General features: G+C 34.0%; 2 protein-coding genes across 4 annotated transcripts in view; one reads left to right on the forward strand and one right to left on the reverse strand.

Annotated features, from left to right (window-relative positions):
• The window catches only part of LOC126746370 (CAD protein), a 73,767-nt gene that overhangs the window by 31,364 nt on the left and 19,100 nt on the right, over positions 1-23,303 (forward strand). For all 3 annotated transcript variants that reach the window (XM_050454599.1, XM_050454600.1, XM_050454601.1), the window contains exons 13-15: positions 10,942-11,184; positions 17,819-18,110; positions 22,768-23,147. In XM_050454599.1, the coding sequence (XP_050310556.1) occupies positions 10,942-11,184; positions 17,819-18,110; positions 22,768-23,147 (915 nt within the window). The remainder of the gene's footprint in view (positions 1-10,941; positions 11,185-17,818; positions 18,111-22,767; positions 23,148-23,303) is intronic.
• LOC126746371 (uncharacterized) lies at positions 22-9,526 on the reverse strand. The gene is made up of 6 exons (XM_050454602.1): positions 9,075-9,526; positions 6,777-7,051; positions 6,514-6,712; positions 5,569-6,023; positions 4,795-5,510; positions 22-2,136 (listed from the first exon to the last, which is right to left on the reverse strand). The coding sequence occupies exons 1-6, from the start codon at positions 9,308-9,310 to the stop codon at positions 1,648-1,650; spliced, it is 2,370 nt and encodes a 789-aa protein (XP_050310559.1). The 5' UTR covers positions 9,311-9,526; the 3' UTR covers positions 22-1,647.

The raw sequence follows: 23,303 nt of genomic DNA on the forward strand, positions 1-23,303 counted from the left end.
GTAAGAAATCAAACTTTTCACTCACGTTTCTAAAGTATAATTTATCTTATTTATAAAAAAAAATCACAGACTTATCTACATCATATTTACAATAAATAAATATACGATTCGCAGAAATCGGTTTGCGTAGTCAAGTACCTGTCAGTCATATATCAAGGATTTCGATTATAACAGGCATTTTTAGCATGTTTTCATATAAAATGAGTGGCGTGTTTATTGGCAAATTAAAAAATATTAAACAGCTAAGAAAATAATAAATAAATATATATAATTTCACTGAGGGTGAAGCTTCAAGTGACTCCAACAGCCTGGAGTCCACTTTGAGGAAAGTCTTGGGAAGGCAGGAAGTTGCGAAAATAGTGGAAATCGGGAATTTATTCAGGAATTGCCTGAAAAGTCCCGGAGATAACCTTAAAATGGCTTCAAATGACAGTGAAAATGATGCTGAAATCTTGAAATAAAATAAAACATTTCTCCAAATGCCTGGAATAAATTCCAAATTTATTCCAGGCATTTGAGTATTTCTTGAAGCAACTTTACTTCAGAAATCTTAAAATTGCTTTAGACCCCTGGAAGAGAATTCAAATGCCTGGAATAAAATTGAAAATTGCACTGGAAGTCTGAAATTTATTCAGGAATTAAGCCCAAAGTCCAGGAGATATAAGGGATCAAATTCCAGGAATAAACATAAAATGGAGTCAAATGCAAGGAGTAAAACTGGAACTGATTCCAAGGGCCTAGACTATAATGGAATAATGCTTGGAATAAATTCGAAAATTGCTTCAGAAATCTTAAAATTGCACCAAGAAATGTTTGGAATAAAAGTGAAAATTGCACGGGAAGTTTGCAATCTATTCAAAAATTACCCTAAAAGTCTGGAAGATACAAATTTCATTAAGAAAGTTAAACTGGCATCAAATGCCCGGAATAACATTGAAAATCATGCCAAATTCCTGGACTAAAATTAAAAATTTCTCCAAATGCCTGTAATAAATTTAGAAATTTATTCTAGGCATTTGAGGATTTCCTGAAGCAATTTTTGCTCCAGAAATCTTAAAATCGCTGCAATAACTGTCTGGAAGGTCCTTAAATACCTGGAATAAAAACGACAATTGCACTGGATGTTTGAAATTCATTTAAGAGTTACCACAAAAGTCTGGATTATAAAAAAAAATAAATTCCAGGAAGAAACTTAAAAAATTGCTTCAAATGCCTGGACTACCCCAAATCCAGACATCGAGAAATCGACCTTTAAATCACTGAAAGAGACTGCAAATGCCCGGAATAAAAGTGAAAAATTGCACCGGAAATTTATTTACAAGATTCTGGAAATAAAATCGAAATCGATGCCAAATGCCTGGACTAAAAAATTAAATTTCCCTAAATGCCTGGAATAAGTTCAAAAATTACCTCAGAAATCCTCGAATTCCTACCAAAAAACCCCTGGAAGTGCCGTCAGATGCCTGGACTAAAGTCAAAAATTACCCCGAACGCCTGAAATAAAAATGACACGTCCGCAAAACTCTGGAATAAGTAAGAAATCACTACAACAAGAGGAACAGTCCAGGGCGTGTATCAACTAATAAATACTTCGACTCCCTCCCGTTAAACTGTACACTAAAACACCTTTTTAGAACGCTTCACTCCTCAGTCACCTTCGATAAAACTACTATTGAACTGCCTACTTAAGGCCCTCAAATTAATCTTAGTTTGCCTAATCTGCCTGATAACTTCTGCATAAACGTCTTTCTCCTCCTCCTCCTCCTCCTGCTCCTCCTCAAAACCTTCCACGTCATCCAGTCCGGACAAAACGTCTTCTTCATCCTCCTCGTCCTCTTTTTCATCTATTTCTGGGGCATCAGTGTGTCCAAACTTCCGCAGGTTCTCCTCCATGGTGGCCATCACTTTATCCTCTTCTACTCTAATCTCCTCTAGTAATCGGAGACTTTCTTCGGGGAAAAGTTCAGTTTCGGATTGTAGGATTTTGGCCAGATGTCGGGCCTGTTTTAGGTACAGTAGGGTTTGCTTTAAAGTGGCTATTTTCAAGCTTACCCTGGCCATATCCATGTGATGGTCGATAAAGAACTTTAGCAGGGCGATTTTCTTTTGCTTGTGGAACTTTTGCTCGCATTCCCACTGAAACAGACCAGATTTACGTTAAAATAAACGTGTAACAGTGTTTAAATAAATAAAGAAAACGGTTATTTTAAGAACTGCTAAACTTGCATACAATAAATCACAAAAGACGTTTCCTATGTCGCGTATTGTTTATTTAAAGTTCATTAAATCATCAATCAAACATACTTCTATCTCCTTTTCTTTATACTTTGCAGTTCCCTTATCAGACCAGGAATCTTCAATTTATATAATCTTGGAGAATAATATAATAGTGCCCATGTATTACATACAAATAATTATAGACCTTTAACCAAGTTATGTACATTTCCAAAAGTTTTTAAAAGAATTATTCATAAAAACGTATATGGATTTTTTACACTGACTTCAGTAAAGCTTTGTTATTTTTATAAATGACGTATTTTAAAAATTCTAATTATTACTCGATTTTTTCAAAAACTACTCAAAATATTTAAATGGCACAAATTGCCATGGATTTAGAATTAAATTCTCTGAAAATGTTCCTCTGGGTTCAAAAACGTCAAACCAAAAGTTGCCAAGTTATCCAAAGTTAAACTCCAAAGTCTCTTAAACCGACTTTTTGCCATTTAAACTTAATTTTCTTAAAAACTACTCAAAAGATCTTAATGAAACAAATTGCTCTGGGTTCAGAATTAAATTGCCTGGAAATTTTGTTTAAGGTTCAAGAGTCTCCAACCAAAAGTTTTCAGATAATCCAGACTAGACTCAAGCCAAGTTGTAGACCCTGAGATCTCTTTAACCGACTTTTTGCCATTTAAACTCGATTTTTATAAAAACTACTCAAAATATTTTAATGAAATAAATTGTGCTGGATTCAGAATTAAATTCTCTGGAAATGTTGTTTAGGGTCCAAAAGTCTCCACCCAAAAGTTTCCAGATTATCCAGACTTAAACCAAGTAGTGCACCCTGAGGTCCTTTAAACCGACTTTTTGCCATTTAAATTCAACTCTCTCAAAATCTATGCAAGCTATTTTAATTACACAAATTCCCATGAATTCAGAATTAAATTTCTTGGAAATGTTGCTTAAGGTTTAAAAGTTTCCAGAGTTACACCAAGTAATGGATCCTGAGGTCTCTTATATCGATTTTTTGCCCTCAAAAGACATTTTTCTCAAAAACTGTTCAACATATTTTAATGAAACAAGTTGCTCTAGATTTAGAATTAAATTCTCTGGAAATGTTGTTTAGGGTCCAAAAGTCTCCACCCAAAAGTTTCCAGGTTATCCAGACTTAAATAAAGTAGGGCATCTTGAGGTCTTTCAAACCGACTTTTTAACATTTAAACTCGATTTTCTCAGAAACTACTTAAAATATTTTAATGAAACAAGTTGCTCTAGATTCAGAATTAAATTCTCTGGAAATGTTGTTTAGGGTCCAAAAGTCTCCACCAAAAAGTTTCCAGGTTATCCAGACTTAAATAAAGTAGGGCATCTTGAGGTCTTTTAAACCGACTTTTCAACTTTTAAACTCGATTTTCTCAGAAACTACTTAAAATATTTTAATGAAACAAGTTGCTCTAAATTCATAATTAAATTCTCTGGAAATGTTGTTTAAGGTCCAAAAGTCTCCACCCAAAAGTTTCCAGGTTATCCAGATTTAAATAAAGTAGTGCATCTTGAGGTCTTTTAAACCGACTTTTTAACATTTAAATTCGATTTTCTCAGAAACTACTTAAAATATTTTAATGAAACAAGTTGCTCTAAATTCAGAATTAAATTCTCTGGAAATGTTGTTTAGGGTCCAAAAGTCTCCACCCAAAATTTTCCAGGGTATCCAGACTTAAATAAAGTAGTGCATCTTGAAGATTTTAAACCGACTTTTTAACATTTAAACTCGATTTTCTCAGAATGTACTCAACATATTTAAATGAAACAAATTGCCATGGATTTAGAATGAAATTCTCTGGAAAAGATGTTGGGTGCAAAAAAGTCCAACTAAATGTTGCCAAGTTGTCCAACGTTAAACCCTGACGTACCTTAAACCTACTTTTCGTCATTTAAACTTAATTTTTCTGAAAAACTATTCAAAATATCTGAATGAAACAAATTGTCCTGAATTCAGAATTAAATTCGCTGAAAATATTGTTTATGGTCCAACAGTTGACAGTTCTATATAATGTAATTCCTTTGCTACCTAAATCATCACTTTTAAAATACCTTTTAATTAAAATATTAATAAAATTTGACCTATTTTTTCCATATAGCAAACCACTGTATCGAGGGTTGCTGTATTAAGTGTTGCCTACCCACTTAGGGCATTTGCGTGGCCATATCTGGCCAGTGGGTTACAGCTCCCATTTTAAGGGACAAAAACAGTTTTGACATTTTGCGAGAAATTGACCATAATAAGTAGGTTTCGAGTAAGTAAGTAAAAGTGCCCAAAATGTCCCAAAGTATCAATTTTACTCCAAATCCAGAAAAAAAGACACTATTGTATGAGAGCTTAATTCTTTGAATTAATTTACACTGATTATTGAGCTTTGGACTCACTGACAACAAAACATTAACTATTGCCAATTCTTACATGATACAAAAAAATACTTTAGACAGTTGGAGGAATTCTAAGATGGCCCTAAAGTTGTAAAACATCCAGGAAAAAGTTGAATTTTTTGGACTTGAAGAAAAGTGTTTACTTACATTTATATCGATACTGTCGCAGCTCCCTCTACGTTCCGCATGGGCCACGCTATAACTGACCAGCCCGTTTTGCCCCGAATGACTCTTCATCTCGTTCTGCTTCATCAGTTTCTTGCGACGCTCTCGCTCTTTCACGTAAGCCAGCTGCTTTTCGGCGTCCCGAAACTTCGGTTTCCTCTCCTGGTTTGACTCGCTTTTATCATCGTCCAACGTTAAATAGTTCACCTCCTGCCAATCGGTTTTATAAAGAATATCCAGCAGTGCCTTATAGTCCAACGGCGGATAAAACGATCCGGTGGTGTGCCGTATGTTCCTCAAAGCCCTTATGAAGTACGTCAGCGGTGACTCTTTGACTCGATGAAATAGTTCGTTGGCAAACTCCAGGTGTTTCCTGGAAACGTTCTTAAGCAAGTTCCTGTTCCTTATGAAGAAATCTTTGAGGTTTCTCTGGCATAAGCTGTTCGATATGTGGGTTATTATGTCGCGGAGTTTCAGGCCTAGGCGGTGCTCGGGCCATCCCTGATAACTCTTCTCGGATTCCCACAGGATGAGGGTGAGCAGGTGCTCAGGGGTGACCCCGTGGCCTTTTGTGTACGGCTCCAAGTGCTCTTTGAATAATGTTAGTAGGGCCAAGTAGCATTTTATTTGTTCCGGTCGCAGGACCGTTTCCAAGTAGCTCTCTGCTAGTGGAAACTTGATTTCCCACTCCAAGTCGCCTGGAAGGAAGTTCGTTTTAATGAAAGTCTTTTGTGCCCCAACAATAGTAGTACTTACTTCTATTATTAGGTCTATTGCTGATCGAGTTTCCTTTGAGGAGTTTCTTGCTGGGTACCAAGGCACACTGTAACTTCGTCAACTCCTTCAGCATTTCGTCCGTGGGCCATCGAAACTTCCCGTTCGAATGTTTCGCGGTAAAATCGTAAGTTTGCCTGCTCGGCCAGGTGCACTTCAGGCAAGGCACGATCTCCACCGGGTAACAATTGCCATTGCCGTCACGTAAATTGCAGAATATTTTGCCGGGCGAGTGTTTGTCCACTTGGGCCCGGTCGATCTCGTACTGCACCAAACCGAGTTGTTCTTTGATGTTTTCTTTGAACACTTTACTTTGGAAGTATTGCATGAACTTCTTCGGAGGCAGGTAGGAAATTATGTCGTACACGTCGTCGTCGTTTAGGTTCTCGTGGTCGAGCTCTTCCAGGTCGAGGTCCACGTCCGCCTTTTTGTTACGCCTGGAATAAATGGGAGGTTGATTTTAGACGAAATTTACTTGTTTAAGGAGCATGAGTGGGAGGTGGAGACTTTTTGCACTGTTTGTTATTCTAAAAGCTATGAATAGCAAGAGACACTTGACATAATTTGATTAGGCAAGTAAAAGCTCCTCGTTGCTAAATAATTAATCTTATCATTGACTATAGGAAGCATGAGAATATAAACAAACGTATTTAAATAAAAATGAATTTTGTCCAGTTTTTTCCCTGTACTAAACCACTGTATTGAGGGCTGCTGTATCGAGTGTTGCCTACCCGTTTAGGACGTTTGCATGCCCATATGCGGCCAGTGGGTCACACTCCAAATTTTAAGGGACAAAATTAGTTTTGACTTTAAATAAGAAATAATGTCCCATTAAATTTGACCTCCCTTTTTGACTTGATTCACGCCATTTAAATCGATAGGAAAAACCGAAATTTTTAATTCAATAAACTTCAAGAAATTTCTTACCGAAAAACGAAACAATCGTCCAAAGTCCCCTCCTCAAACTGATCATTGACCAGCTGGCGATTTTCCTCGGTTCCCATCCAGGTTCCCGTGGACTCGGTGTCGCTACTGCCAGACGTATGGGACGACTGGATCACCGATAGCGTGTCCTTCGTATTGGGAAACTCGTGCTCCACGTTGATCCTTTGCAGCTTCACATAACCTTTAAACAAAAACCCCCCTCGTAATTTTCCTTTTGGTGGGGGCGCTCCTTCGCCATTTCTTACCGTCTCTTTTGCCCTCCTCGATTGTCACTTGATACTTGCTATCACCGTTCCCCATTAACCCCCCCGGGGAATCGTCGTCGAAAGGGTTGTGAACCCCGATGAATTCGTTCATGGGGACGTAGATTCTTCGGGTGACCAGGGGCTCCGCTACATCCTTTTTGGGGCCGTGCATAGGGCGGAAGATCATGTTCCTATTCGCCCTGGCCATCACCAAATCGGGTTCCCAGTACTGGTCGTCGGTTTTCTCGATTTGTCGGTACACCTTGTTAATGTCGCTGAGAAATAAACAATATTGAGAACATACATTGAACTTGATATGTCAAAAAGTGATATGCAGATAATAAGCACTCAGGAGTCAAAAAAAACCCCGGCCAAGCAAGCAACACTATGATTAATTAATAACTTATTAAAAGCTATTAAGCAATCAGCTAATAGGTTTTTTAATGGCACCTTTTAAGGTAGATAAGCGTCGAAAATTAAAAAATCATGTTTTTCCCTGTGTGGTTGCTTAATCGGGAATTTTCGCCGATGTGAAACAAAGAGTTGCCTCATAGGGGGGTCATTTACGTTTTGTCGTACAACTCTGAAGCAACTGTTATTAGAAAATTGTCTAAGAGTATTGGGATAAGATGCACAAAAGTTATCAATCACAAAGGATCGCAATTAATGAGTTCAACTGCCTGGAAAATGACGTTAATTCAATGAAAGGAGTGAAAAAATTAAGTCAAAGAGAAGAAGTGAAGGCTCTACATCAACTGCCTGGAAAAAGTGATAATATTATTCCAGGCAGTTGAGTTGGAGTTTGATACTCTTCATCAATTGGTAGAATGCACTTCACTATTTCGAAGTAACAAATAGCAGATACAGAAGAACATATACCGTTGAGGGACAGATTTGAAAACAGAAATTCGGTTAAGTCTGGATTCTCTGGGTTTTAATGCCTCAGTAAAAGACAAATCTTCCAAATGGAAAAATGGTTTGTAAAGGTTTTCCAGGGTAATTTTAGAGCCTTCAGAGGGTATTTTTTACGTTAAAATTGACGAAGAATCAACCCTTGGTACCTCACTTTTAGAAAAACAAACCTATTAAGTAAATTCTAAAATGACTTTAACTGCCTGGAAGAAATAAGAAATGATTTTCCAATAAAAATAATTTAAGGCACTTCAACTGCCTGGAAAAATGAGAAAATGCCTTCATTCCAATGGAAATTGTCGAAATTAGAACGATTCCATGTGCCTTAAAAATGACTTTATTTTCATGGAAGAAGTGAGAAAATGACTTCAAATGCCTGGAAGAAATAAGAAATGATTTTCCAATAAAAAAATAATTTAAGACACTTCAACTGCCTGGAAAAATATGAAAATGCCTTCATTCCAATGGAAAGTGTCTTTAGAACGATTCCATGTGCCTCAAAAATGACTTTATTTTCATGGAAGAAGTGAGAAAATAACTTCAAATGCCTGGAAGACATAAGAAATTATTTTCGAATAAAAAAAAAATTCAAGGCACTTCAATTGCCTGGAAAAATATGAAAACGCCTTCATTGCAATGAAAGGAATGAGAAAAAGTCCTTAGAATGATTCAATAAGCCTGGAAAATGCCTTTATTTCCTTAAAAGAAGTAAGGGAATGCTTTCAAATGCCTGGAAGAAATAAGAAATGATTTTCCAATAAAAAAATAATTTAAGACACTTCAACTGCCTGGAAAAATATGGAAATGCCTTCATTCCAATGGAAAGAATGAGAAAGTGTCTTTAGAGTGATTCCATATGCCTGGGAAATGCCTTCATTTCCACGAAAGAAGTAAGAATAAATGAGAAGTGTTTTACACAAAAAAAAAATACATTTCAACTACCTATAAAAATAAATAACTTACTTCAGACGTCAGGAAAAATAGTTTTATTTCTATAGAAGGACTTTAAATGCCTGAAAGAAATTAAGATATTTATTTTCCAAAGAAAACACGATTGGAATTACTTCAAGTGCCTAGAAAAGTAACAAAATGGCATCATATCCCTTAAAAAGGAACGAGTAATTGCCTTTAAAATGACTTCAACTTTAAAAATAACAAACTGGCTTAAAAAATATATAATTCCAAATAATACCAGGTTGTTTGTGAACAATACAATTCAAACGAAAAATGCAGTCATTAATACCTTTGCTCGCTTAGCACGCACACTTAAAACGGACTTCGATCATATCCCAAATTTTGATAAGATACCGGGATTTTCGGAATTTAAACAGAAATTTTCAATCTTTCGTTAGCATAAAGTTGATTTTCCCTCAAAATTACACTTACTCCCGATAATTCCTCAAGAACCTCGTCCCGAACAACACGTTATTCAGCACGAACAGTTCCGGGGTCTCGTCCAGGTCCTTCCGAATCACTTCCTCCTCGCGTTTTTCCATTAAATCCACCTCACTAAAAGCACCGTCACCCTCAACAACTGTCTCGTCATGTTCATCCCTGATCACCGACCCTTCTTTTAGGGTTCTTTTGGGCACTTTTTTCAGCTTTGACACGCGACACCCCATCACCAGCGAATTGGAGAACAACGAGTGAGAGTGAACGCAAATTAGTTGGCACTTAAAACGCTATTAAGTGATATTGGTCGAGATAATCGCGGTTTGGGTGAGATTAGAGATTAAGTGGGTATTGTGAGAACGGTTGGTTGATGATTAGGGGCTTTTTTTCTTGATTTCGGAACGTTGGAGAAAACTCAGATGGTGTGTGTCACTTTGCTCCTTAAATAACTGATTATTTGATTCGGGCATTGCAGTTTGTTTAAATGTATTCGATAGGTGCTCAAGTAGCTGATAAGTGAGTTAAGTTTTGAAAAATAGATTAAATAACTAGAGATCAGAGTCATAGTGGTGGGATTAATTTTATTTGTTATTTAATGAAAAATGCATTAACAATATTATTTTTTTTTTATTTAGTAGATTTGACTACATCAAAGTGTAGTATCTCATCCTCTGATAAAATGAAGTGGAATTGCACAATTGACTGTATGTTCTGATATTTTTTAGCTTTTATAAACGTGAACAAATATTCCCTAGGACCTTCATAATTCAAAAGTCCCGGTTTTTAGTCCTCGTCAATTTCATGAATATATAGCCCAGAGAGTAGGCAGCCCTGTTATACATCTGCCTAATATAGGGACCAACGAGGGCCCAAAAAGTTGACTCCCTTAAATAATTTTAACGGGATACATTTGAATTTTAATTTTTTTAGTAGATATGTATGTCGGGTCTTAACCAAGCCTTCGTTATAAAAAATATATATAAATAAGGATCGAGTAAGGCATAATAGTGAGCAACCAATGATCTGACATTTAGATTCCCAATTTTACAAGATTAGGAGTGTTACCGGTCATTTTGTTGGAAAAAAATAAATTATAGCATATTACACTGATTTTCATTTATAACTTCCGTTAGTCCTCCACAATACTCTCTAAAAAATGGGTTTATAAATACAAATATGCCAAGTCATTTAACAATTTATTTGTCAACAGCCTGGACCTGTTTTTTTAGTTCTTCTATGCAGTTAAAGCCATTAAATCTAAAGTAACATTCATTCACGTCCAGGCTTTTAACTGCCTGGAAGTGACTATAATTCCTCCAACCAACTGAACTCACTCTGGATCAATCACTCTATAATTACAGAGATTCCACACATCCAAGGGTCTGGAATAATAACGTTTTTATTATGCGGTTATTTCGACATTATACTGAGTGACTTGAAACTCGAGTGTAAGTGTGATTAAGGCAATATACCATCTCGAATCACTTATCAGATGGTAAAAATCGTATAAATCGGTTTTGATTGTTCATTCATAGCAGTGATTTAAATATTTGATACATTACTTTGTTACATTTGTAAGACAGTAAGAAGTAATAGTGTTTCGAAATTCTAGAGTTATGTTAATATTAAAGTGGGGTATAAGTGCATAAGAAAAGTTACATTGCAAGACGATCCTCGACGTGATTTAGCAATGAGCTGCTGTAAAAAATTAACATTTGACCCACTTTTCATCATATCTTATTCATACTTGGCTCTAGAATCTATAATTCAACCCTTTACGCATATCTATTAAATTTGACGATACAGATGAATAATATGCCCCAAAAATATATAATATACGCAATATTACACGTCTTTTCAGGTGGAATCGGTCCAATGGACCTTCGAGAACATCGACGATATAGCGAGCGAGAATGAGCTAAAACACTTGGCCGAATTTTTATCGAAAAAGCAGTTCGATCTGGTGATCAATATCCCGATGAGGAACAGCGGGGCTAGAAGGGTGTCCTCCTTTATGACCCACGGTTATAGGACTAGAAGGTTGGCCATCGATTATTCGATACCGTTGATGACTGACGTCAAATGTACAAAGTTACTAGTAGAGGTGAGTCAATAAACATGCAATTCAGATCCGGTTAGATCATTTCCCGTTTTTCGCTGAAAATCTCGAGTGGGTTTAAAATGCTTGCTGATAAGCACACGGTTTTTTCTTTTATAGTATCTGTTTGTAATCTAGTGTTTTTGTTTGTTACTAATAAAGCGGTTTTCTTTTCAAGTTGTCATAAAAACATTAACTTTTATGCCAAGGACGGATTTCCTTTAATCCCTCTATGGATAATATTTATCGATCGTGCTTTAATTTATTGCGTCGCATACGGGAAATCAAACATGTAGAAATCAATAGGATTTACGATGTCATATGTCAATTGCAACATTTAATATAGGAATTAAAATTTAGTAAGAAACCTTAATAATAATAAATAATGTTTCTTTGCCAATTTACAAAATTAGTTCCTAGTTAATTGCAAATAAACAAGTTAGCCAGAAGCATAAGTACTCTTACATAGTACATAATTAATAATTTGTCGCGATTCAGGTTCTCTGTCAGGGAATAATTGTCGCATGAGATATCTACTAACTTTTCATATTATAATTTTAAAACACTATTAGGTCGAAAGGTAAATAAAGGCCCATATCTTCAGAGGTTCTATTTTAATTAATTTGAACCTTTTACGAAGCTTGTAGTGTAATCTTTTCTTAATATTTTCCAATTTATTTCATTCACCTAAGGTGAACAGTTTTTGAGAAATGTCCATTTTAGGGACGCCTAGACTTGAAAATAAATTTTTCTGCGCCAGTGGTCAATGCAGTTGAATATCTCCAAAACTGTTGTTTAAATCACTTGAGATCCTTAACAAAAGTTACTTAGAAATAATTTTTTTATATTGTACGGTTTATTTTATTTACCTAACATAAACAGTTTTTGAGAAATTTGAATTTTTGTGAACCATGGACTCTATAATTAATTTTGTAGGTTCCAGAGTGACTGAAAGACCTATATCTCCAAAGATTCTATTTTAATTAATTTGAACCCTTAAAGGATCTTGTAATGTAATATTTCTTAATATTTTACTGCTAATTTTATTATTCTAGGACAAATAGTTTTTGAGAAATTTCCATTTTTTGTACGCCTGGGCTTGAATATCAAATTCTTTGCACCAGGGGTCAATGAAGCTCAATATCTCCAAAAGTTCTCGTTAAATCACTTTAGACCCTTAACAAAAGTTATTAAGAAATAATTTCTTAATATTTTCCAATTTATTTCATTCACTTAAAATGAGCAGTTTTTGAGAAATTTCCATTTTCGGGACGCCTGGACTTAAAAATCAAATTTTCTGCACCAGTGGTCAATGCAGTTGAATATCTCCAAAAGTGTCGATTAAATCATTTTAGACCCTTAACAAAAGTTACTTAGAAATAATTTTTGAATATTTTTCAGTTTATTTTATTTACCTAAGATGAGCAGTTTTTGAGAAATTTGAATTTTTGTGAGCCATGGACTCTATAATTAATTTTTTAGGTTCCAGAGTGACTGAAAGGCCTATATCTCCAAAGATTCTATTTTAATTAATTTGAACCCTTAAAGGAGCTTGTAGTGTAATATTTCTTAATATTTTACTGCTAATTTTATTACTGTAGCCTGGATAGTTTTTGAGAAATTTTAATTTTTTGGACACCTTGGCTTGAAAATCAAATTTTGTGCACCAGTGGTCAATGCAGTTGAATATCTCCAAAAGTATTGTTTAAATCACTTGAGACCCTTAACAAAAGTTATTAAGAAATAATTTCTTAATATTTTCCTATTTATTTCATTCACTTAAGGTGAGCAGTTTTTGAGAAATGTCCATTTTAGGGACGCCTGGACTTGAAAATCAAATTTTCTGCACCAGTGGTCAATTCAGTTGAATATCTCCAAAAGTTCTCGTTAAATCACTTTAGATCCTTAACAAAAGTTACTTAGAAATACTTTTTTAATATTTTGCAGTTTATTTTATTTACCTAAGATAAACCGTTTTTGAGAAATTTTCATTTTAGTGACGCCTGGACTTGAAAATCAAATTTTCTGCACCAGTGGTCAATGCAGTTGAACATCTCCAAAAGTGTTGATTAAATCACTTTAGACCCTTAACAAAAGTTATTAAGAAATAATTTCTTAATATTTTCCAATTTATTTCATTCACTTAAAATGAGCAGTTTTTGAGAAATTTCCATTTTAGGGACGCCTGGACTTGAAAATCAAATTTTCTGCACCAGTGGTCAATGCAGTTGAATATCTCCAAAAGTGTTGATTAAATCACTTGAGACCCTTAACAAAAGTTACTTAGAAATAATTTTTTAATATTTTTCAATTTGTTTCATTCACTTAAAATGAGCAGTTTTTGAGAAATTTCCATTTTAGGGACGCCTTGACTTGAAAATCAAATTTTCTGCACCAATGGTCAATGCAGTTGAATATCTCCAAAACTGTTGTTTAAATCAATTTAGACCCTTATCAAAAGTTACTAAGAAATAATTTCTTAATATTTTCCAATTTATTTCATCCATTTAAAATGAGCAGTTTTTGAGGAATTTCCATTTTAGGGACGCCTGGACTTGAAAATCAAATTTTCTAAACCAGTGGTCAATGCAGTTGAATATCTCCAAAAGTGTCGATTAAATCACTTTAGACCCTTAACAAAACTTATTAAGAAATAATTTCTTAATATCTTCCAATTTATTTCATCCACTTAAAGTGAGAATTTTGTGAGAAATTTCCATTTTAGGGACGCCTGGACTTGAAAATCAAATTTTCTGCACCAATGGTCAATGCAGTTGAATATCTCCAAAACTGTTGTTTAAATCACTTGAGACCCTTAACAAAAGTTACTTAGAAATAATTTTTTAATATTGTACGGTTTATTTTATTTACCTAACATAAACAGTTTTTGAGAAATTTGAATTTTTGTGAACCATGGACTCTATAATTAATTTTTTAGGTTCAAGAGTGACTCAAAGGCCTATATCTCCAGAGATTTTATTTTAATTAATTTGAACCCATAAGGGAGCTTGTAGTCTAATATTTCTTAATATTTTACTGCTAATTTTATTATTCTAGGGCAAATAGTTTTTGAGAAATTTCCATTTTTTGTACGCCTGGGCTTGAATATCATATTCTTTGCACCAGGGGTCAATGAAGCTCAATATCTCCAAAAGTTCTCGTTAAATCACTTTAGACCCTTAACAAAAGTTACTTAGAAATAATTTCTTAATATTTTCCAATTTATTTCATTCACTTAAAATGAGCAGTTTTTGAGAAATTTCCATTTTAGGGACGCCTGGACTTGAAAATCAAATTTTCTGCACCAGTGGTCAATGCAGTTGAATATCTCCAAAAGTGTTGATTAAATCATTTTAGACCCTTAACAAAAGTTATTAAGAAACAATTTCTTAATATTTTCCAATTTATTTCATTCACTTAAAATGAGCAGTTTTTGAGAAATTTCCATTTTAGGGACGCCTGGACTTGAAAATCAAATTTTCTGCACCAGTGGTCAATGCAGTTGAATATCTCCAAAAGTGTTGTTTAAATCACTTGAGATCCTTAACAAAAGTTACTTAGAAATAATTTTTTAATATTGTACGGTTTATTTTATTTACCTAACATAAACAGTTTTTGAGAAATTTGAATTTTTGTGAGCCATGGACTCTATAATTAATTTTTTAGGTTCCAGAGTGACTGAAAGGCCTATATCTCCAAAGATTCTATTTTAATTAATTTGAACCCTTAAAGGAGCTTGTAGTGTAATATTTCTTAATATTTTACTGCTAATTTTATTACTGTAGCCTGGATAGTTTTTGAGAAATTTTAATTTTTTGGACACCTTGGCTTGAAAATCAAATTTTGTGCACCAGTGGTCAATGCAGTTGAATATTTCCTAAAGTGTTGATTAAATCACTTGAGACCCTTAACAAAAGTTATTAAGAAATAATTTCTTAATATTTTCCAATTTAGTTCATTCACTTAAGGTGAGCAGTTTTTGAGAAATGTCCATTTTAGGGACGCCTGGACTTGAAAATCAAATTTTCTGCACCAGTGGTCAATGCAATTGAATATCTCTAAAAGTTCTTTTTAAATCACCTAAGACCCTTAACAAAAGTTATTAAGAAATAATTTCTTAATATTTTCCAATTTATTTTATCCACTTAAAGTAAGCAGTTTTTGAGAAATTTCCATTTTAGGGATGCCTGGACTTGAAAATCAAATTTTCCGCACCAGTGGTCAATGCAGTTGAATATCTCCAAAAGTGTCGATTAAATCATTTTAGACCCTTAACAAAAGTTACTTAGAAATAATTTTTGAATATTTTGCAGTTTATTTTATTTATCTAAGATAGACTATTTTTGAGAAATTTCCATTTTAGGGACGCCTGGCCTTGAATATCACATTCTTTGCACCAGGAGTCAGTGAAGTTCAATATCTCTAAAAGTTCTTTTTAAATCACCTAAGACCCTTAACAAAAGTTATTAAAAAACAATTTCTTAATACTTTCCAATTTATTTCATTCACTTAAAGTGAGCTGTTTTTGAAAATTTTGCATTTTAGGGACACCTAGACTTATTTTGCCCCAGAGGTCAATGAGGCTCAATATCTTCAAAAATTCGATTTAAATCAGTTTTGACCCTGCACAAAATTTGTATAACGACGTTTCTTGGCCCAGTAGTATATATATTCCAGGGGCGGGGTTGTTTTTCAAAAAAAATTTGTTTAATTATTTAACCTTTAATAGTTTGCTTTAGGAACATTGAAGACACACTGTTGTGATAAACTTTTAATTGTCTTTGTATTTGATTCAGCATATTTAGTCCAGCATTTATAAAATATTAATTGAAATAATATGCCAAGTTCTTGTTTTTGGTATGTATTTACCCCTCGTAGTAATTTGATTTGTAGCTTCATTATACATTTTGAGCACATCATTTTTAGATTCCCATTTTTAGGGGAGGCTGGCCTAAAATAACATACTAGGGTAAAACAACATAGGTACAAAATCTCCAACTTGGCAACAGTATTTTTCGGAATAACTTTATGTCAACAGTGTCTCGGCATTTGTCTTTGGTTCAATCTGGCCTGTCTACTGTCCAAAAACCGAACCGAATACTTGCTACCAAAGGTCGAAAACAAGTTGGCTTAATTTCAAGTGCTGAAAGCCTATATTCCCCATCATTAATTTTTCCCAGAAAAACCTGGAAAAAGGAACTGACCGACGAGGCTCCCTTAGATCCATTGGGCATAGCCCAGGAGACAGGCTGGATGACGGGCGAGATTTTTCTAAAATGGATGCAACATTTTAGAGAATATTCTAATCCTTCAAAGTGTTACTTCTGGTTGATGGTCATGCTAGCCATAAAACTCTAGATGTTACAAGATTTGTTAAAGAAAATGGAATAGAAATTATATGTTTCCCACCTCATTGCACCCACCGGCTGCAACCTTTAGATGTGTGCTTTTTTGGGCCATTAATAACATTTTATGATCAGTTACAAAATGGCTAAAATGTCATCCAGGCAGAACTGTTTCTTCATATCAGATTGACCGGTTATTTGCTGCAGCATACGGAAAAGCAGCTACAAATCAAAATGCTGTAAGTGGGTTTATGAAAACAGGAATATGGCCGCTAAACCCAGATATATTTCCTGATTATCTGTTTAACCCTGCAATGGTCACAGATAAATATCAAGAAGGTGATACTCAAGTGGCTAACCATTCATTGAATATAAACAATATTTCAGTTATTCGCCCACAAGACATTTCCCCTCTTCCAAGTTCTTCCAAGCAAACCCAAGAAAGCGGAAGGCAGAAGGAACCAAAGTGCTTACGAGTACCTCAATATTAGAGAAACTTAAAGCTAGAGAAGCGGAAAAACAAGCTGCTAAATTTCGCAAAGCCGCCAAACGAACCAAAAAAAATTAAACTCATTTAGTTGAAAGCCCTGAAAGTTTAAAAGAAGTTATTCAAATCAAAGTAAAAGCCGCATAACACGTAAGGCTGCCATAGTAGCATCCAAACACTTTGTCCCAATGGACGAAAACTCTGATAATGAAGAGCTGTTTCAAGATGAAGACGACGAAGATGATCCACCCTGCCTATATTGTAACAGTTTGTACAATATAGGCAGTCCAAGTCCAAGGAAACATGGGTTAAATGTCAATCGTGCTCGAAATGGGCACATTGTGAGTGTGCTGGTATTTCTAAAAGAAGCAAACAATGTGTATGTGAACTTTGTTAGTTTTAACTTGTAATGCTAGTACCTATGTAAGTTTCTTATGTCATTTTACCCAAGTATGCTCGGGTAAAATGACACATTTACATATTTCTTTTTATATTTTTTTCGCCAGGATTATTCATTTATTTAAAAAAAATTAGGTTATATTCTTATTATAAACTTTTAGTATTATAAATTACTAATAATGTTGTATGTTTACATTAAAAAATTAATAAGCAAAAATAAAGTGGTATGTCATTTTAGGCCAGTCTCCCCTTCATCTAAAATCAATTAAAACAGGACGGCGATCCGTGACTTCTGTGCCCAAAATAAAAGAGAAATGCCCGTATTCGGTTTCTAATAAATTTTTTTTAACTAGTAATGTTCAATTCAAAGGCTCCACTACTAACCCCACTTAATCCTTTTCTTATTTAGGCGATTCGTCTGATCGGCAAAGCGCCCCCAATGAAGACCCACACCGACTGTATGAGCTCGAGAAACTTGGTGAAACTGCCCGGTTTTATTGACGTGCACGTGCACGTGCGAGAACCGGGTGCCACCCATAAGGAAGATTATGGTTCTTGTACGGCCGCTGCCCTGGCAGGCGGAATCACCATGATCCTGGCCATGCCCAACACCGATCCGGCCATAGTGGACGAGGAGGCTTTTCTTTTAGTTAAAAAGTTGGCCAAAGAGGGAGCTCGATGCGATTATGCTCTCTTTGTCGGTAAGGCTCTCCCTCTCTCTCTCTCTCTCTTTCTTTGTTTTCTTTGATCTAAAGCCGCAATAGTCCGAGGGCATGTGATGGATTTTTTTTTAATGTAACTTGTTAATCAAATGTAGGTAGTTTTTATCGAGCAGGGTCGAATGTGTAAAACCGATTGAATAAAAATTGATTTTTTTTTAAATTTTAACGAAAATTGGATAAATACAGTCAACTGACATGCAGAAATCCTCATATAGACCACGAACTAAATGCCGTACATTTACTAATAACAGAAAGTGAAAAAAATGTACGACAGTTCTTATTCCACGAATAAATGAAAAAAATAGACTAGAGTTAGGTAATAAAAAATTGTCAAATCCCAGGCATTTGAGTCCATTTTATTATTCCAGGCAGTTGAGTTATTTTTCCAGAATTTTCGGAAAAGTTCGGGCAGTTGACTTTAGAATTTTCACATTTGTATTATTATTCCAGGCAGTACGGTTATGGATACGTTTTATCGTAATTTAATTTAAAAAATTGACTAAAATGTCTGATTTGTCAATATTCTGATAAAAATGTCTCCTTGTCTCAACTGTCTTGAATAATGAAATTAATTCCATGATTTTACTGACTGGAATTAATCAGACTTCAGATATTCACGATTTAATTCCTAACGACTATACATTCAACTAAATTATCGCGACTGCTTGGATGTGGATCCTTGGAGGTGAAACTGTCTCTGACTCTGGAAGTTTTTGAGGTTAAAGGATCGTTCTTACATTAAATAATTGGAAAAGAATTACTTGAATTTCCCATTTTTCTGGATGATGTATTCTTTTTTTTTTTTTGAATTTGCTCAAAATTGTGTTAATTTGCTTGGAAAGCTTCAATTTTTATTTGGAAAACATCAGTTTTTATTAAGAAAGATATTTCAAGTCAATATTCTTAATAATGATTCTTTTACAGGCTATCAAAGATGATGGTGAAAATTTCCCCAGTTTTTGGGACATCAAGTCCAAAAACCTTCATATTTCCCTCAAAAATAGTCTAAATTTGCTCAAAGTTGTGTCAATGTGTTTGGAAAACTTCAATTTTTATTTTTTTAAATATTTCAAATTAATATTTTCAATAAAGATTTTTTTACAGGCTGTCAAAGATGATGGTGAAATTTTTTCCAGTTTTTTAGGCACCCAGTCCAAAAACCTTCATATTTCCCTGAAAAATGGTCGGAATTTGCTCAAAGTTGTATCAATTCGTTTGGAAAACTTCAATTTTTATTTTTTTAAATATTTCAAGTCAATATTTTTAATAAAGATTTTTTTACAGGCTGTCAAAGATGGTAGTGAATATTTTCCCAGTTTTTGGGACATCAAGTCCAAAAACCTTCATATTTCCCTCAAAAATGGTCCAAATTTGCTTAAAGTTGTGTCAATTCGTTTGGAAAACTTTAATTTTAATTTTTCTAAATATTTCAAGTCAATATTTTCAATAAGGATTTTTTTACAGGCTGTCAAAGATGATGGTGAAAATGTTCCTAAATTTTGAGACACCCAGTCCAAAAACCTTCATATTTCCCTCAAAAATGGTCCGAATTTGCTCAAAGTCGTGTCAATTCGTTTGGAAAACTTCAATTTTTATTTTTCTAAATATTTCAAGTCAATATTTTCAATAAGGATTTTTTTACAGGCTGTCAAAGATGATAGTGAAAATTTTCCTAAATTTTGAGACACCCAGTACAAAAACCTTCATATTTCCCTCAAAAATGGTCCGAATTTGCTCAAAGTCGTGTCAATTCGTTTGGAAAACTTCAATTTTTATTTTTCTAAATATTTCAAGGCAATATTTTTAATAAGGATTTTTTTTACAGGCTATCAAAGATGATGGTGAAAATTTCCCCAGTTTTTGGGACATCAAGTCCAAAAACCTTCATATTTCGCTCAAAAATGGTTCGAATTTGCTCAGAGTTGTGTCAATTCGTTTGGAAAACTTCAATTTTTAGTTTTTTAAATATTTCAAGTCAATATTTTTATTAAGAATTTTTTTACAGACTGTCAAAGATGATGGTGAAAATTTTCCTAAATTTTGAGACACCCAGTACAAAAACCTTCATAATTCCCTCAAAAATGGTCCGAATTTGCTCAAAGTCGTGTCAATTCGTTTGGAAAACTTCAATTTTTATTTTTTTAAATATTTCAAGTCAATATTTTTCATAAGAATTTTTTTACAGGCTGTCAAAGATGATGGTGAAAATTTTCCTAATTTTTTGGACACCTAATATGAAAACCTTCATAATTCCCTCAAAAATGGTCCGAATTTGCTCAAAGTCGTGTCAATTCGTTTGGAAAACTTCAATTTTTATTTTTTTAAATATTTCAAGTCAATAATATTTTCAATAAGGATTTTTTTACAGGCTGTCAAAGATGATAGTGAAAATTTTTCCAATTTTTTGGACATCAAGTCCAAAAACCTCTATATTTCCCTCAAAAATAATCCGAATTTGCTCAAAGTCGTGTCAATTCGTTTGGAAAACTTCAATTTTTATTTTTCTAAATATTTCAAGTCGATATTTTTATTAAGCATTTTTTTACAGGCTGTCAAAGATGTTAGTGAATATTTTCCCAGTTTTTGGGACATCAAGTCCAAAAACCTTCATATTTCCCTGAAAAATGGTCCGAATTTGCTCAGAGTTGTGTTAATTCGTTTGGAAAACTTCAATTTTTATTTTTTTAAATATTTCAAGTCAATATTTTTATTAAAGATTTTTTTACAGGCTGTCAAAGATGATGGTGAATATTTCCCCAGTTTTTGGGACATCAAGTCCAAAAACCTTCATATTTCGCTCAAAAATGGTTCGAATTTGCTCAGAGTTGTGTCAATTCGTTTGGAAAACTTCAATTTTTATTTTTTTAAATATTTCAAGTCAATATTTTCAATAAGGATTTTTTTACAGGCTGTCAAAGATGATTGTGAAGATTTTTCTAATTTTTTGGACACCTAGTACGAAAGCCTTTATAATTCCTTCAAAAATAATCCAAAAATGCTAAAAATTGCCTCAATTCGTTTGCAAAACTTCAGTTTTCACTCACATTTCAGCTCAAACTTCTTATTAAAGAATTTTGACCAATCAGAGTTAACTGTAAAAACGAGAGGTGACAGACGAGACGAGAATTGACATATGACAGTTTCCAGTGCTTTTTTCAATTTTTCCGTACAGTTAAAAAGGAGTAAACGTCCAACTGCCTGGACGAATCAAATCACTACATTAATTATTTGGAAAAAATTCTTGAGATCGGCAAAAACATTATCCCAAGCAAAATTGGCATAAATTCTAACTTAATTACCCTCATAGTTTTTGTGCTCAACTACCTGCAACAACGAAATTAAATTAATGATTCAACTGCCTGGAATTTAGGAAGAAAATTACTGACTTGTCCCAAAATATGTATCTATGGCTCAACTGCTTGGATTAAGTAAATTAATTCAACTGATTGGAATTTAAGGAAGAATTAACTCAATTGCCTGAAAATAGGGTGTACATAATCCCCTTCTATTAAGGTTTTATAAGCAATATGTTAATGCATCATTAATTTCAAATTTTACTTTATTTCGCGCGGAATATGTACCACATTTTTCTCCCATTATCTGGGCACGATGTGCAAGTTCGAAGTACTTGTATTTTGTACGGTAAAACCAAGTAAAATTTTTGGTGTCGGTACTAAGTCAATCATTAAAACAATTTAATTAATTGTCGGTTTAAAAACCATTGTGGTGAGCCTGGACTAGGGGGATCCCCGTTAAGAAGACCACAACTATCTTATTCGGTAAGTGCCCATTTGAGTAGTGTGGTACATTCGTTTTTCTTTTTTTATAATTTTCTTACTTGCGTTAGCAACTACTTACAATTTTCAAATACAGTCCACAATCTTCTTCAATTTTCTATTTATGCGTTGACACAATTCTTTTAAGTTTAAGAACATACATGCCATCAACATCACAACTATGAACCTAAATTTATAAAGACTGTACATTTATACTTTGTAAATAAGAAGAAATATGTTTATTAGTAAATAAAGAAACAATTTGATAAAATCATTAGAGCTAAAGTTTGATATTATTCTCTGAGACTCCCATATGGCTCTGTACTGAGTCCCACGTGTCTTTAGATTTATTAGATTTCGATTTTATGTTTTAATTATTGGCCTCTTTTTTGGCTTTATCTATTTTATCACTTCTATATTTTTATCTGTTGTATATAAAATGATCTAGTAAATTTAAACTTCTCTCTCATGGATTAAACCATTTAATATTTGATTTTTAATATCTATTTAATACCTTTAGTACGAGTAATTTTACTAGTTTATTGTGGAATAATATAACTACTATTTATGATCTAAGCCATTTGAATATCAGTCAAACATGGACATCCAAAATTAAAATTGCATAAAGGAATGCATGTAATTTAGTAAATATATTGAAGGAAGGCAGTAGAATTAACCATTTATTTATTAGTTAATTTTGTACAAATGGCGGCTTTAATAGAGTTATCCTATATGTTAGGTAACATTCCTTACCTTCCCAATTGGTCCAGTGTTTGTGTATATGAGTAGCCTTGACTTGAAAAAAAAAATAGTTTAATACAGTGTAGGTTAGGAATTAAAATATATATTCTTTTTATTAGGTGCCTCCTCCGATAACGCCGCGACTATTTGCGAGTTAGCGAGCGAGGCGGCCGCCCTCAAAATGTACCTGAACGAAACGTTCACCACTTTACGTTTGAACGATTTGACCGTATGGAACAAACACTTGAAGAATTGGCCTAAAAAGGCGCCGTTATGCGTCCACGCCGAAAGTCAGACCACCGCGGCCATTATTTTGCTGGCCAGTCTGGTCAATAGGCCGATTCATATCTGCCATGTAGCGCGTAAGGAGGAAATTCTGATCATTAAGGCTGCGAAAGAGAACGGATTGAAGATCACCTGCGAGGTGTGTCCTCATCATTTGTTTTTGTCTACTAACGATGTGGAGAAGTTGGGGAGTCGCAGGAGTCAAGTTAGGCCGGTAAGTTGTTGGGAATATCCGATAGTGTTTCTTTAATTTTGAGGCACGTTTTTACCCTCAAATCATTCCTTGTGAAATCTCTGATGTTAAATTAAAAGAAGTTGTAATAGTTTCGACAAAGGTATATAGAAATTAACAGCTATTTATTCGGTCTCT

The sequence above is a fragment of the Anthonomus grandis genome, chromosome 17, assembly GCF_022605725.1.
Source record: "Anthonomus grandis grandis chromosome 17, icAntGran1.3, whole genome shotgun sequence".
Lineage (NCBI taxonomy): Eukaryota > Metazoa > Arthropoda > Insecta > Coleoptera > Curculionidae > Anthonomus > Anthonomus grandis.